This window comes from Sitophilus oryzae, unplaced genomic scaffold (assembly GCF_002938485.1).
Source record: "Sitophilus oryzae breed Bouriz unplaced genomic scaffold, Soryzae_2.0 scaffold_306_pilon_pilon, whole genome shotgun sequence".
Classification (NCBI taxonomy): Eukaryota; Metazoa; Arthropoda; class Insecta; order Coleoptera; family Curculionidae; genus Sitophilus; species Sitophilus oryzae.
Genome location: NW_022146870.1, coordinates 1,122,428 through 1,137,729, shown reverse-complemented (window position 1 = coordinate 1,137,729; position 15,302 = coordinate 1,122,428). Strand labels below are relative to the sequence as shown.

The 15,302-nt window shown below is 32.0% G+C and overlaps 1 protein-coding gene across 1 annotated transcript in view; it reads right to left on the bottom strand.

Moving 5' to 3' along the window:
* The window catches only part of LOC115884624 (protein tiptop), a 166,461-nt gene extending 156,848 nt beyond the window's left edge, over nt 1-9,613 (bottom strand). Inside the window, exon 1 of the mRNA XM_030903271.1 lies at nt 9,075-9,613. Coding sequence (XP_030759131.1) covers nt 9,075-9,132 — 58 coding nt within the window. The 5' untranslated portion in view covers nt 9,133-9,613. The remainder of the gene's footprint in view (nt 1-9,074) is intronic.
* Nucleotides 9,614-15,302: the final 5,689 nt, after the last annotated feature.

The following is a 15,302-nucleotide window of genomic DNA, read 5'->3' as shown; positions in this document are numbered from 1 at the left end:
GTAATAACATCAAAATCAGCCAAAGTCACAATTTTTGAGATAATTGAAACTAAAAGAACTGCCTACCAACTTTTTATTAACATATTTTAGTATGGGCGGCTATACGTGCCTCCCGGCGCCAATTTTTTTTTAATAGTTTAATAGAAATATGTTTTATATATATATATATATATATATATATATATATATATATATATATATATATATATATATATATATATATATATATATATATATATATATATATATATATATATATATATATATATATATATATATATATATATATATATATATATAATATATATATATATATATATATATATATATATATATATATATATATATATATATATATATATATATATATATATATATATATATATAACGGGTGGAACCAATTACAATACAAAACAAATCATTAGGGTAGGTCTCCTACTGCTGACGCAGTCTTCCCGTTTCCCGTCTCCAAGCTAGTCTATCAAAGACATCATCATCCTCTAATTGCCGAGCTTCCATGGATTCTCTTATTCCATCGTTCCAGGATCGTCGCGGAACGTGGTGGTTAACTCGGAAACCAGTTTTGAACTTCTGCTGAATGAGGAAGTGCAGCTTAGACAGGTAGAACAATTTAAATATTTGGGCGTTAATATTAATAAAAGAGGCCTCGAACAACAGGAAGTTAAGATAAGGATTCAGAACGCAAAACGAGTAATCGGATGCTTAAACTCAGTTTGGTGGGATAGACACATATCCAAAAGGAATAAAAAACGACTTGGACAGAGCCTGGTTGAATCCGTCTTGTGCTATGGATGTGAGGTATGGACGGCTAACTCTGATTTGCGCAGAAGACTTCTTGCCACCAAAATGGACTACCTCAGGCGAAGCGCACGGGTATCTAGAAGGGAGTGCGTGCGCAACGAAGTGATAAGAAGAAGAATGGATGCTCAGGACACTATTCTAGTTTATAGAATAGAGAGAAGATCGCTGAAATGGTTTGGGCACCTCATGAGATTGCCAGATGATCGATGGCCAAAACGAATCTTTCAATGGGTTCCGCCGCAACGAAGAAAACGAGGAAGAAATGTTTTTAATAGTTTAATAGTTCGCCAGAAAGCGTCAGTTATCTCCAAAATGAAATGGCAAAGAGCATTGTTCAGAACTACTTATTAAAAGAGGCGTTCGACTCTATTAATGTATTTTTTAATGACGATGATAGACTTTTTTTTTCCAAAATGTTAACTTTTTATGACCAAATTTGTTTTTAAACTGTTTATCTTTAACAATGTTTCATGATGCTATGGCGTCTTATTTTTTGCATTTGTATTATTATATTTGAAGGTCCAGGGAAAAAAAGCAGTCAAATTCCCTCCAAATTGAGAAAAGCACGATTTAATATTTAAAACGTTACAAAAATAGACTACAGAACTTGCCTGCTGTTTTTCATTTGTAGAGTAACTTTGACGCTATATATCTTCTGAGTAGGTTGTTGTTTCCCAATTTTGCCACTTCTAAAGATACTTACACTCATTGTGAACCAAATGCATCGAATATTTAAATATAGCAAAAAAATGATTTACCTAATTTTTCTCTTGACCTTTCATTTATATTATACTTCTGTATATTTATATTATATTGTACTTTGTAATTTTTTTAATTGGAACAAGTTATTTCAAAATAACATGGCTCTCTTCAGAGACTCTCGCGCTCAAAATTTGCAATAATAGCTTGGTCATGTGATGAATCAGGAAAAAATTAATGGATGAATGCACCAAACAAAAAAATAACTACCGGTGTTGTACAAAATTGATCATCTTTTCTGATCAAGCATATGGTGTTAACACCGTTCAAACTGCTTAGCATTACCAAACACAATAAAAGTGTACACCAAACTTACATCGATGCATTATGAATTCAAATATGCAACTGTGCATATTTGCATTGATAATACAAATGCATATGCATAATGTAAAAAGTGTAGACACTTTCAACCATTCCAAACTCAGCTATAGAATTATCTATAAATAATAAGGTATAAGTGTATTGAAAAATACAGGTTACGTTACGTGCTAGTGACACTGCTAGTAATAAATTTTGATAATAAAACGCATATTAAAGTATCATAAACCAGTTTTATTAAAAAAAATGTTGTTTTTTAGAAAGTATCCAATATGCAATAAAATACTTTTGAAATTAATAGTAACAAGTTACTATATACTTTCATAGATTTAATGGGCTTAACATATTGTTCCATCTTCGTTTGTTACTTCCTGGTTAACAGTATTTTAATATAGTCCAACTCTATGTTGATAGTTAATAAATAATTAAACAATATTCAAAATTGTGATTCTGTATTGATTAAAACTTACTTCGCCAATTACGTTCAATTTCCAACATTGGGGTGAAAATAACTGGTGATTATGTAAGTATTTCATTTCCATGTTATACGGTGAAAAATATGTCGACTTTACAAACAAAAAAGCCCTTTAAATTTTCAAGAAAAAAAATCCATGAAAATGTCAAAGGCTTGATATAATTTGCTAAAATTTGTGGAGCGATAATTTGTTTTAGCATGAAGCTTTTAGTTCTAGTACCAATCAGCACTACAACCTCACCTTTTGTTTTAGTACCAATCACTAATTGTAAAATCCTGTAACACAGTATTGTCATCTGTTTCAATCATTGATCGCTCTTTTGATTTTTTTTCCTGCAATTTAATGACAGTCCCCACAGATCCCAGAAAATATTTGTTCTTCCAGTAAACAAAAACATAATCAATAGCTTAAAAAACACTGTTTTAAACACTAATCAATACACTATTATATTATTAATTCAGAATTGTCAGGATTAGATAAGGAAACATATCTACTATTAACGAATCAATTATAAAAGATTTATTGTAGTCTAAATGTAGATTAAAAGAGTATTATAGATATCAAAATCGATTACGATACATCTCCACCTACTCAAGCTAATCTTGGAAATGCTCTGACAGAGCTTAGATTTCCAAACAAAAACATATAGGAGAATTAGTAATTGTCATATATTATAGACGCGTTAAAAATAACGTTGCTCATAACTTGGACGTTAAATTTGAATAATGGATGTTTCCTATAAAAATTTCACGGTGATTTATATATTTATTTAAGTGGATTTGGGACAGGAACAGCTGTTGGAAAAGTATGTAATAATAGTTATAAATAACACAACATAAACAGAGTGCATAGACATAATATAAATCAATATTATTAGTGGAATAATTTTTGGGCAATTTTCTTTGCGGAATATATCTAGAACGCAATGTGTAGCTTTTAGCAACTCTGTGGCAATAATGACAATCTCCAATTTTTGATTCCTAAATTTTTTTTTCAATTTATTTCTGTAATGGTCGCGTTCATCAGGACGTAGCGCTACTGCAGCGATCACTAATTTTCTGCTGAACGCGCCGATTAGTTGTGAGCGCTCTGGGATCAGTCGCCATTTTTTCCATCAGATTTAAAATACGCTACCCTACCGACGCATATTGATTAAACGTCACATACGCCAAATGTCACAAAATGTTTTTGAAAACGAAAACAAACCATTCTGTTTATTGTTCTCGGTTGACTAATCCCCTCGATTTGTGCCAAAAATGGGCGAAAACAATTTAATATGCATTACCTAGTTATGATTTTGATAATCAAATTTATGAGGTGATGCGGATCAACGGGCTGAAGAAGATCAACCGCTCGTCCTATTATTAGACCTACATCTAGAGTGTCTTCTTGAGCAATTAGCACTGCTGCTTGGATAGGATTCATTGTTGAAATTGAAGAGCAATAATGTACAAAAAAGTGCAAAAATCTAAATATAAAATCTATAGATTTGGATTTTTGAATCAAAATACAAACACATAAAGCTAGGTTAAGTTGTTATGATGCTTCTTAGACAGGGAAAGAGAGTTCCTTGTCTCAGGGATGCTAAAAAGCGTGTTCAGCAGGACAACCAATCGATGGCACATCGCTGACTGATCAACTTGTCCTGATGAACGCGACCATTCTGTACATTTTCTGATTCTTCAATAGCCTGCAAATTTTGTAAAATACTACCCAAACAAACGGTGTTCCGAACTGTATTCCGAAAATTTCGGCAGCATAATCTGCAGGTAAAAATAAGTAAAAAAGTTCGTATAAATGTATGTCCTAAAATGCTTAGTTTCGGAGATACAGGGTGTAGAAGTTTCATTTTTATTTCGATTTTTTCCAAATAATTTCTGAACTAACCTCAATATTTCGATAAAAATTGGTGTCTGGAAGTTTTTTGATATGAGAAATTTGATTTTGATCTCAATATGACTCCCATTTGTAGAGGGCGCCACCTACATGTGATTTAATTCATTTGAAGAGTAATAACTTTTCGTCCGTACCTGTATAAAATTACTTAGTGAAAAAATATACATTTCCGTGACTTTTTACGTAAAAAATATCTCTTGGCAAAAATCGCTACGAGCAACCGTTCTCAAGATATTTAGAACGGAAATAGTCAATACACGTCATTTTGAACAAGAAATAAACATATATGTTGAGTAGATAGTTATTTGATTGCAATGATAAAATTGGGGATTTTTTATTTTTTTAAATTAAAATTTTATCATAAATTAAGTTTTATCATAATTTTTCCAAAAAAAAATTATGATAAAACAATTTCTGTTCAACTTTTGACACAAAAACATTTCAGATTTATGATTTCAGTCTAATAACTATTTAGTCAATATGTTTAATTTATGTCAATGATGATAGGTATTGATAATTTCTATTCCAAATATCTCGGGAACCATTACTCGTAGCGATTTTTACCAAGACGCCTTTTTTACGTGGAAAAAGTCATAAATGTATATTTTTTTTTACTCAGTAGTTTTATACAGGTAGGGATGAAGAGCTATTACTCTTCAAACCAGTTAGAAAATATGTAGGTGGCGCCCATCTACAAGTATAGGTGTCATATTGACATAAAATTCAAATTTCTCATGTCAAAAAACTCCCAGACACCAATTTTCATCCAAATATTGCCGTTACTTCAGAAATTATTAGGAAAAAATCGAAATAAAAATGAAACTTCTACACCCTGTATCTCCGAAACTAAGCATTTTAGGACATACGAACTTTTTTACTTACTTTTATTTGCAGAATATGCTGCCGAAGTTTCCGGAATACAATTCGGACCACCCTGTATATGTGAGAATTATATTTAGTGAATATTTTCACGTTTCACGTTGTCAGGGAGGTATACTCTGTTTTTTTTTCTCAGGTAAGATTTCGACAGATGATGACAGAAGAAAAGCAGATGACGTCCATACCAATCCATTTATTTAACTAAAAAAAGTTTCTAATATTTTTAAAGTTAACTATGGATGGCTTGATATATAAATCCGTCATGCGTCATCTCTTGTTGTTTTTAACCCGTTTATTCCAAAATTGACAGATCATATTTCAATATTATTGGTTTGACGGAAAGATGAACGACAAACGAACGCCGATGCGTGTGAACTCGTCTTAAGATTTTTGAGAGTTGTCAAACTCTTGCCAATTTATAGGTTATAATTTTATGTCAAATTATGTCAAATAGAAATGATAAATATTTTGCATTTTGGAATGTGTTATTACGTGTGTTTCGTGTTTTTTAAAATTAAGTGGAGGAATACTCGCGGGAAAATTAAGTGTTGACCCATACCATAGTTTACAGTTAATATTCGGTGCCCAGAGACCGCGAGAGACAGTTTGTCAGAGATGTATTAGCCACAAATGAAGTTTGTATACTATCTTGTATATGATACCAAAAACTGGAGTGTCTGTAAAATAGCAGCACACGATAGGTAAAAAATAATCATATTGAATAATTATATTGATAAATGTAACAATAAATGCAGGAAGTTGCTTGAGCTTGAAATCTTTTTTATATCTTTTGTGGTATGTGGTGTTTTTTAAATAAACCCTTGCTTGTTTTGTATTACACATACTGCAATTATTTTTAATAAAATAACTCGATTAGTTTTTCTCAATTTTATACAGTTTTTGGTTTGGTTTGGTAATTTTGTAAATTTGGAAGTAATCACTTGTCAATCAAATTTTAAATATATTAATTTTCTGCTATGCGTTCCAATTGTACCAACTTATTTCTTTGTAAAATAAAATAAACTAATTTGAAAATAAAATGACAGACACATCTATCACTGTCAAGGATCTTGTCGTTGGACAGACTATATAGAGGCCTTATTTAGTCGGATGCTGCCAGCGTGGGAGGGTGAAAATCTGGTTTTGAAGATTGCAAATTGAAAACTATCATGCATAAAAAAGCAAAATAATGAAAACTGATTTTTGTGGCAAATAAAATATTGTCCATGGTTTGATAGCCTCTGCAGCTAAGACCACACACCACACATGCTTATGAGTCCCTGACTCATGCTTGGTTAAGTGAAGTAAATTGAATACCATAATTTTAAAGGAAATATCGTTTGTGTATTAAATTATTTTAGTAGGATTTGCCCGAGATTCATTTTTTATATAAAGAACTTATAAAAGTTAATTTTATAGAAGCATTGTCCAATTGCCAAGGCTGAAAATCTATTTTGCGGGCACCGATCCAACATCATTTACTATGTCAAAAGTGCCACTTGATTAAACGGATTGTCAGTAGTATTATTGCAACTAATCAGTTTTTTCTCGCTGCAAAAAACTTGGCAAACTAAAAGAAAATACGGGTCGCGCTCAGAATTTGTTACATTACATTACCTCCTTGTTGCTGTGAACTTCGACGTCTATTTTCATTCATAAATTGACAAATAAACGTAGACAAAAAATAATAAATGTAAAATAACCCAAACATTGAGCCAGATATTATTTCAAACGTATTTTTGTCTACAATTGCAAATATATATTTATTCTAAATTTTCTTTAGATTTGTTCTTCAGATTCTATTTAATGAAGCTTGTACATTTTTTATTATGAAATAAATATATTCTGTCCAACCCGAGAAAACACATGAAAGTTGTTTTCTACCATTTTAATTCACAAAAAAATTATATTTTCTGTCTATTATTAATATCGTTTGACAAAATCTTCCATGACTCGAAGGAAAGACTTTATATACTCGAGGTCTCCTTCTATCGATATCAAAAAATCAGAATGTCAATTATATAGAATGTTGTTTGTATTGTTAATTACAAAAAAATAGTTTCCGGAGATAGTTGTCAAACTGAAAATGTAAGAACGCTTAAAAATTGCAAGAATTTTTTTAAAAATCGCTTTGAATTATGTTTGGTTATTGTTTAATATCTGTTAGATTGCCACAAATGAATACTTGTTAACTGTAATACTGATCTATGAAGTAAGTGACATACAAAGTTACAAACAATACAAAAATCTTGGAATAGAAAATTCTGTTTTATTGCATGACAGGCATCTACAATATTTTCTGAAAATAGTTGTGAAACCAGTAATGCTTATCATATATTACAACCGTCATACGAGTGATATTCAAAGGTAGATTTATTCAAATTAGTGTTATAGCCTTATCTTTTTCTTAAATATTCATTAATATTGGCATTTCATTAACCTTTTCTTATCATGCACAGTATTTTAATAACAATTTGTCTGTTTCTTCTAATGCAAATTCACTAAAGTCAATTTCAGTATCTGTGACAGATTATCAGGAGTAGGTGTCACAAAACTTCTTTGCTACTAACGTAACTTGAAAGTATCTAAGTATCTAAGATATTTTGAAAAATAATTTTGAATTATGTTTGGTTCTTGTTTAATATCTGTTAGATTGTCACAAATGAATACTTGTTAACTGTAATACTGATCTATGAAGTAAGTGACATACAAAGTAACAAACAATAGAAAAATCTTTGAAAAAAAAATCTACTTTATTGCCTGTCATGACTTACTTGTTAACAATATCTTCTGAAAATAGTTGTCAAACCAGTAATGCTTATCATATATTACAACCGTCATACGAGTGATATCAAAGGTAGATATTTATTCAAATTAGTGTTATAGCCTTATCTTTTTCTTAAATATTAATTAATATTGACATTTCATTATTCTTTTTTTATCATGCACAGTATTTTAATAATAATTTGTCTGTTTCCTCTAATGTAAATTCACTACAGCCAATTCCAGTAACTGTGACAGATTATCAGGAGTAGGGAGAGATGTCACAAAACTTCTTTGTTACTAAAGTAACTTGAAAATATGAGGTTATAGGTGCACAGTAAAGGATATTTATTAAAAAATATGCCAATAGAACGAAAAATAGTCAACAGTTACAACCAATAATTCACCACTTTAAGAGATTTTTCACTACAAAACGGGAAATTTTAACACTAATAGGTATTTCTGATTCATATAATAATTATGATATTACATTTCCGTCAATTGAGAGATGGACAACTTTTTCTACCTGAATAAAAATGGACCCAAAATTAGCAGTACTGAGGTTAATTATGAACCATCAATGGCAACTCAATTTTTTAACTCCATCAAACTTTTTCTGTAATTAATAACGAAGAACGAAAAATTGTCAATGTTACAACCAATAATTCACCATTTTAAGATATTTTTCACCACAAAATCAACAGATTTTGAAACTAATATTTCTGATTCTTATAATAATTATAATATTACACTTCCGCCAATCGAAGGGTGTACACTGGACAATCAAAGGAAGTTTAATTATGAAGCATCTATAGAAACTCAAATTTTTTAACTCCATAAAACTTTTTCCGTAATTAATTATGAAGTTCCTTCGTATGTTAGGAAAATAGAGTTTAACCAGTTATTTGTTTATTGTTTAACTGAAAACAAGATTTAAACATCCAAAATAAACAGTTTGCACTTAGCAAGTCTTATTTTTCACCAAATTTAAGTCCAGAATCAAAACTGATTTTTTGTTAAAATAATAGTTAGCATTGACAAATAGGAAATTGAATGCAAACGAATCTTTCAAACATTGCATTAGTTAGTGAGTTTACTCACATTACTTTAAGTTTCCAACTCTACAGAAAGTTTCATCAACTTTAACGAAACGACACTTACCTAAAGCTGTGTGTATCTTCCTAATCAACAAGTTCACCGGAACACTCTTGCTTCTCATTTTTGCAAATAAATAGCGTTTTTAGAAAATCATGTCCTGCTCCTCAATCCCACAAAAATTCTCTTCCACTTCGACGAAAATAGTTTAAGTCACTTTCATCAACTTCAACCTCTCAGCACCAAACGAATAATCACAATTATTTCACCGACACCTCAAAAAACTACCGATCTCCTGCAATTTCCTCTCAACAATTCTTATTCTCTTTTCACCGGCAGCAGCATCAGCGAGAATCGCCGTCAAGCGACTCTGTAACAAAGCCGATCATAGCCGATGTCGGCGTTCAGCAACAGCACGGAGACCCGAACGCGACGAGAGCTGCCTTTGAACTGTTTACATCGCGCGCCCGAGACCCTTCCGTCGCGTTTAGGACTAGAAAGGGCGGTGGTGGGGGGCGCCCTTTGAAAAGTCACTTTGTGAGTGGTCGTGACAGCGGAACGCTGCTGCCCTTCTTCCCCCACCCGCGCCGACGACGACTGCCCGTCAAGACATCGCAGGAGATGGACAAGTGGCGGCAGAGGCGTCGCGGCCGGGCGGAGAACAGGTTGATGACGGAGGAAGGGGTTAATGGATCGGAGGAGAGTGGTGGGAAGAGGGGAAATGGTAAATAATTTGTTACGTCAAACAGGGGGCAGTTGGAATTTATTAGGCGTCGGTTATGTTGGAGTTCGTACCACAAAATTATTACTGTTTAGAGCTAATTATTAGAAATTCATATGTTGTTACCGTGGACGCGTTTGTTTAGTTAGTATTGTTAATATTGGAGATTTAAATAGGTGTTGTAATTAAATGTTTTTGTTTTGTGATGTCGGAAACAAGAAGCCATCTTATACAATAGTCGAGCAGCCTTAAAAGCAATCAATAACCATCAGTTCGAATTTGGTCAAAGAATGCCTAGAGAATGCTCAACAAATTAGGCAAAGAAAATTAAGTCCTCCTACTCTGGGTGCCAGTCCATCAAGGGATAGAAGGAAGTGCAAGCAAACAAGCTAGCTAGAAAAGGAGCGAACACTCCACTAACTGGACCAGAGCTGTTATGCTTTCCAAGTAGAAACCAACTTAAAGCGGAACTCAGAACCATCCGAGACCATCCATCCGTAACCTGGAAACCAGACTCGAATAAATTTCTCAGGACTTACCACTGCCTAGAAAAAATAAAGATTTTCCTAGATTTTAGTAAAGGGTTTTTAACAAGACACTGTCTTCTCAACCTCAGGAGATTGAAGCTAAGAAACAACGGCGAATACAGATTATACAGGGAAAACGGGGAAATCCCAGAACACCTCATGACTGAGTGCGTCGAGACGACATAAGGTGCCATAAGCTTTGATATGACTGAGATCGAAGATGGAGAACTAACCTCTGTATATCCGTTTCAGATACTGGCTTTTATCAAAGCCTTGAGACTGTATGTTGAGTTATAATTCAAGAAAAGGCAGCATAATAGAGCTATACCGTCGAGGTAAATAACTTTCCCCCTCCTATACAATCTACTTTTGTGATTCTAAAAATAGAAGCCCGCAGGCATGGAAAAATATGTGAAGCAGCGTAGTCTTGGTATTGTATCAAATTGGCATTGTTCTCTGTCTATATATTAAAGCTTCATTCAGGACCTCGCAATTAGTGGGATAAATTAGTGGTTTCAATTAGCGTAGAAATTTGTTCCTTTAATTTCAATATAAGCATTCAGAATGTCAAAATTAGTGGTAAACGTCTTCAATTAGTAGAAAAAGTTATCAAACTTTTAACTTTTCCACTAATTATACTCCAAAATTTGCGAGAAATATAATTTTGGCCTTTGATTATCTTGCGTCAAGAGAAATTATGGTTAGGAATCAAAAGTTGATTGTTTTATAAGCTAAATATTAGGCTTTCTCTATGGATACAACTGACTAACGTAAGCTGTTGCTAGGATAATCTATTAGTTTTAATTGTGCTTTTTAGACATTGTGAATGATCGTAAACCAAAAAGTATAAAGTGTAATTGAAACCACTAATTTATTCCACTAATTGCCAGGTTCTGAATGAAGCTTCATAAAAAAATATAAATTTGCGATGAGTAGTAGCCGTAAAGTGAGAAATCAAGATTCGTTGGTGCGTATAATTTTGAGAAAAAAATGACATTTATTGGATCTATTAAACAATTTAACTCAAATGAAACCGAATTAACAGCTTATCTAAAGATTGAAATAACTATTTCTTTGCAATGTTGTTGAGAATGATAAATAAGTTGCTCTACTTTTAACTCTCATTGATGGAGAAGCTTATAGTGTATTAAAAGACTTGTTATCATCAGAATTACCAAGTAAAAGAAAGTTTTCGAGTGAAGAAAAGAGAACTTTTGAAAGTGCATACAAAACAGCATTTGGTAATGGAATTGGCAGACGGTAAACTCAGGTCAATGGGGTCAGAAACTAGTATAATGTCCCAGTTCACACTTGATAACGGTCAGTGATACTTCTGACCGAAATGTTGTGTAAGCAAAATAAATAAAGACAATGGTCCGAAATTCTTTTTTTTTTTTATTTTTAGTTTTAATAGTATAATGACAGCACAAGAAAGTTTAGATAAATTATCTGTGAAGAAGGAGTTTGTAAACCTAAGAAGCTGAGTTAAAACCTAAGAAGAAGAAAGAGAAGATGGAAGATATCATCATCGTGTTTTAAGTATACTAGAAATAATCGTGAGAAGTGTCCTGCTAAAAACTGAGAATATATAAAATAAAGAGTCATACAAGGAGAGTTTGTAAGAGTTCAAGTGTGATTCAATTGAAGAAGGCACAGATCAGTCGGACCATAAGATGAAAAGTCACTTTCATTGGGCGTTCTTTCAAAGTTAGATTCAGGTACAGATTCAGGTCCTGAAAAGGTGTTTCTAATGGTAGAATTAAGAAATTATAAAAACCCAGTTATGTGTATTAAAGAAAAGCGAAAATGGAATTTTATAGTTTTCTGGTTTGTGATTTTAAAAATAGAAGGCCGCAGTCATCGTAAAAGGTGTGAAGTATTGTCGTCTTATTATTGTCTAAATTTATCATTGTTCTATCAATATATTATTTTGATGAATATAATCGATGTTTTTTTAATACTGTCACATAATTAGAAATATTAATATTAAGAATATAATATTAAGGTAATATTTAGTAATAGTGAGTACGTTTGTTTATCTAGTTGTATTAATATTTGGAAATATGTAGTAGGTATGTAACCTCAGTTATTGAAATATAGGTATTGTTAATATATATTTCATTTATAGAAAAAGAAGCAATTAGACAGAAGAAAGTGGTTAATTGATCGTTTAATTTGAAGTTCGAATTTATTCGGCATGGGTTACAACGGACCAGAATTTTTTAGAAGATTAAATTGTATTCGTTCTTTCCAAAATAAATTCTTTGATTTATCTGAACGACTATATTCGAATTGTTTATAATCAATATTGCTCCCTTTCGAAAAGTCACTATCGCAACTATAAGTTTTCTTCATTGTCGCAATACTCTTGTCCATCTAGGTCAGAAAATTCGTTGTTTCCTCATTATTCAACGTTTCTTTAAACGCATGACCCCGTATTGAATAGTTTCACTCATTTTCACGGTGCTATCAAAATATCGCAAACGACACAATGGCATTCGTTAAAAAAATTATATGAAAACATGAAAATAAAATTAAACTCTTTCAACGAAGTTTGTGTTTAATATAAGCGTTTGTGTTCCTTTTAAAAATGATAAAGAGAAAAAATATACATGCCTAACTTTGAATTTTCTACATATACCTAAAACATTAAACTACCTAAAATATCTATCAATTTTTTAGATATAGGTATTATTGTTTTAGTAGCATTTTTCGGCCAGTTCCATTTTTTCCCTGCAAATAGTTAATTTACAAAAACAAGTACTTTATATGTATTAAATGATTAGTGATAAATTCCGTCATATGGGAGAACATTTGCCTATGATATTCAATGAAATCCATTATGAAAATCCTCCATTGCTAATACCTGAAACTGAAGTAATATTAGACCTGAACAAACTAAAACGTCAAGACACATCGCCTGAAATATTATACCAACAAAAGTTCCAGAAAATACTAAACCAGTACAACGAAAAAATTGTTATTTATTCTGATGGCTCCAGAACACAAACTGGTGCTGGATCTGCAATTATTACCAACGAGTCAGCTTTCCAATGGACTTTGAGACATGACAGCTTTCTTCAGAACATTTCTTGGCGATCTGGAAAGCCTTATCCTATGTCAACGAGGAATATAAACAATCTAGAGTTTTAACTGTTTCTGGCTCTTTAGAGATCGTGTCTAAAATTAATGACATATTTGTCCATAATCCTCTGAAACAAAAAATTCAGACGCTTATTCGAGAGTGTAGCGAAAAGGGAAACAAACTCACGTTTGTATAGGTCCCAATTCACACTAATATACTTGGCAACACAATGGCAGATGAAGCTGCTCATCAAGCTGCTAGAAAAGATACCATTGATTTCCCTTATATTAGTAAATATGATCTTAAAGATATGATCTTAAACTACTGCATAAAAGAACAGAAAGGGAATGGCAGGATGAGTGGGCAGGTAAAGCTTCAAAGTTTTGCGCAATAAAACGGATCCGTCAACCCCATCCTTACGTCTTCGTATTGGGCAGACTGCGGTCACTCATGCATATCTGCCTAATAGAGAAATACCTCCAATGTGCATAGTCTGTGATGTTGAGTTGACAGTAACTCACATTATATGTAAATGTCCTCATTATACGGTAGAAAAAAACAGATTCGATATACGTGGTGAAATTCGTAAAAATTTAACTGAGGAGGAAAAAAATTAAAAATATTTTGAAATTTATGAAAGATATTAATATATACCACCAACTGTGATACTCGCCTGTGATACTCTAATCCAACTGTGATACTGTGATGTAAATAATTACCTATTTTTCTTGTAGTTTGTTTTTTGTTTCTCTATTTTTTTGTGTTTAGTTATTTTGATCTTTTTGTCACTCAACTTGAAATGTTTATGTCAATTTTTAAATTTTGAATTGTCCTTGTATAATAGCAATATAATCCCTTGAGGATATTGAGATAGATCCCTGTAATTGCATCGTTAACAATAACGAGTTGTATATGGCTAATGATCCTGGTGATCGATGCCTAGGAAAAAAAAGTGACAATTTACTAATAATATAATCGGTATTAATTATAAGTACTGTAGTAGGTACACATACAGACATTCTTTCTAAAAGTACAATTTTAAAAAAATAAGAGACAAGATATTTTTGGGACAATGTAACACCAATTTAATTAACATTCATATGGAATACTCGTCATTTCAATGACTCACGAAAGAGTGAGAACTCGACGAAAATGTAAACAAATAAATCCTAATTTATCGTCCGCTAAAGTGAAATATTAACATATGACAATAATTATTTGGCGCCTGTTCTAAAGTAGTAGTCGGAGCCCTAGATACCATACATATTCATTATTTTTTTTATGTCTTTTTATTGTCTATCTTGATTGTTTGACGAGCGTTAATAGTAAAGTCCAAAATAAATGATTACGTCATTTGATCTTTATAATGATTTGTATTAATTCCAATAGAGCTTATTAAAATTGACTTCAAGTCGTAAATGTAGAATTGTAATAAATTAAATTATATTTTTAGGAAGTTCAAAAATTATACAATTTATGGGATATTTTACATTTGATTCTGTCATAAAAATTAGTGTAGCAAAGCGACCAGCTGTATTTATTTTAATAATTCCGTTGGTTATTTTTACAGTGCCAAAATATTTCTGCCAGATTAAACATACTCTTCCTCTCCAGTCAACTGTTGTTTAAAGTACACGCCAGGAAATATTATTCTATTTCATTGTTAGATATGGAATAATATAGCCTATCTTAGGAATCTGTACTACCAGAAATCAACCGAAGAATTAAGTTAGCATGGACAAAGTTTACAGAATAAAATATAAGTTCCGTCACTTGTGCCGGCGGCAGGTATCAAAAGCCGCTTCACGCACGTGTTTCCCAGTGTATTACTGGTGTGTGGACTTTGGACCCAGCATACACGGCGGATCACGTTCGGCGTATTACTCTGATTTTGGCGTTATTACAGAGTGGTCTCGCATTCATATGGAATTATTTTTCAAGTAATTATTTAATTTTCATTG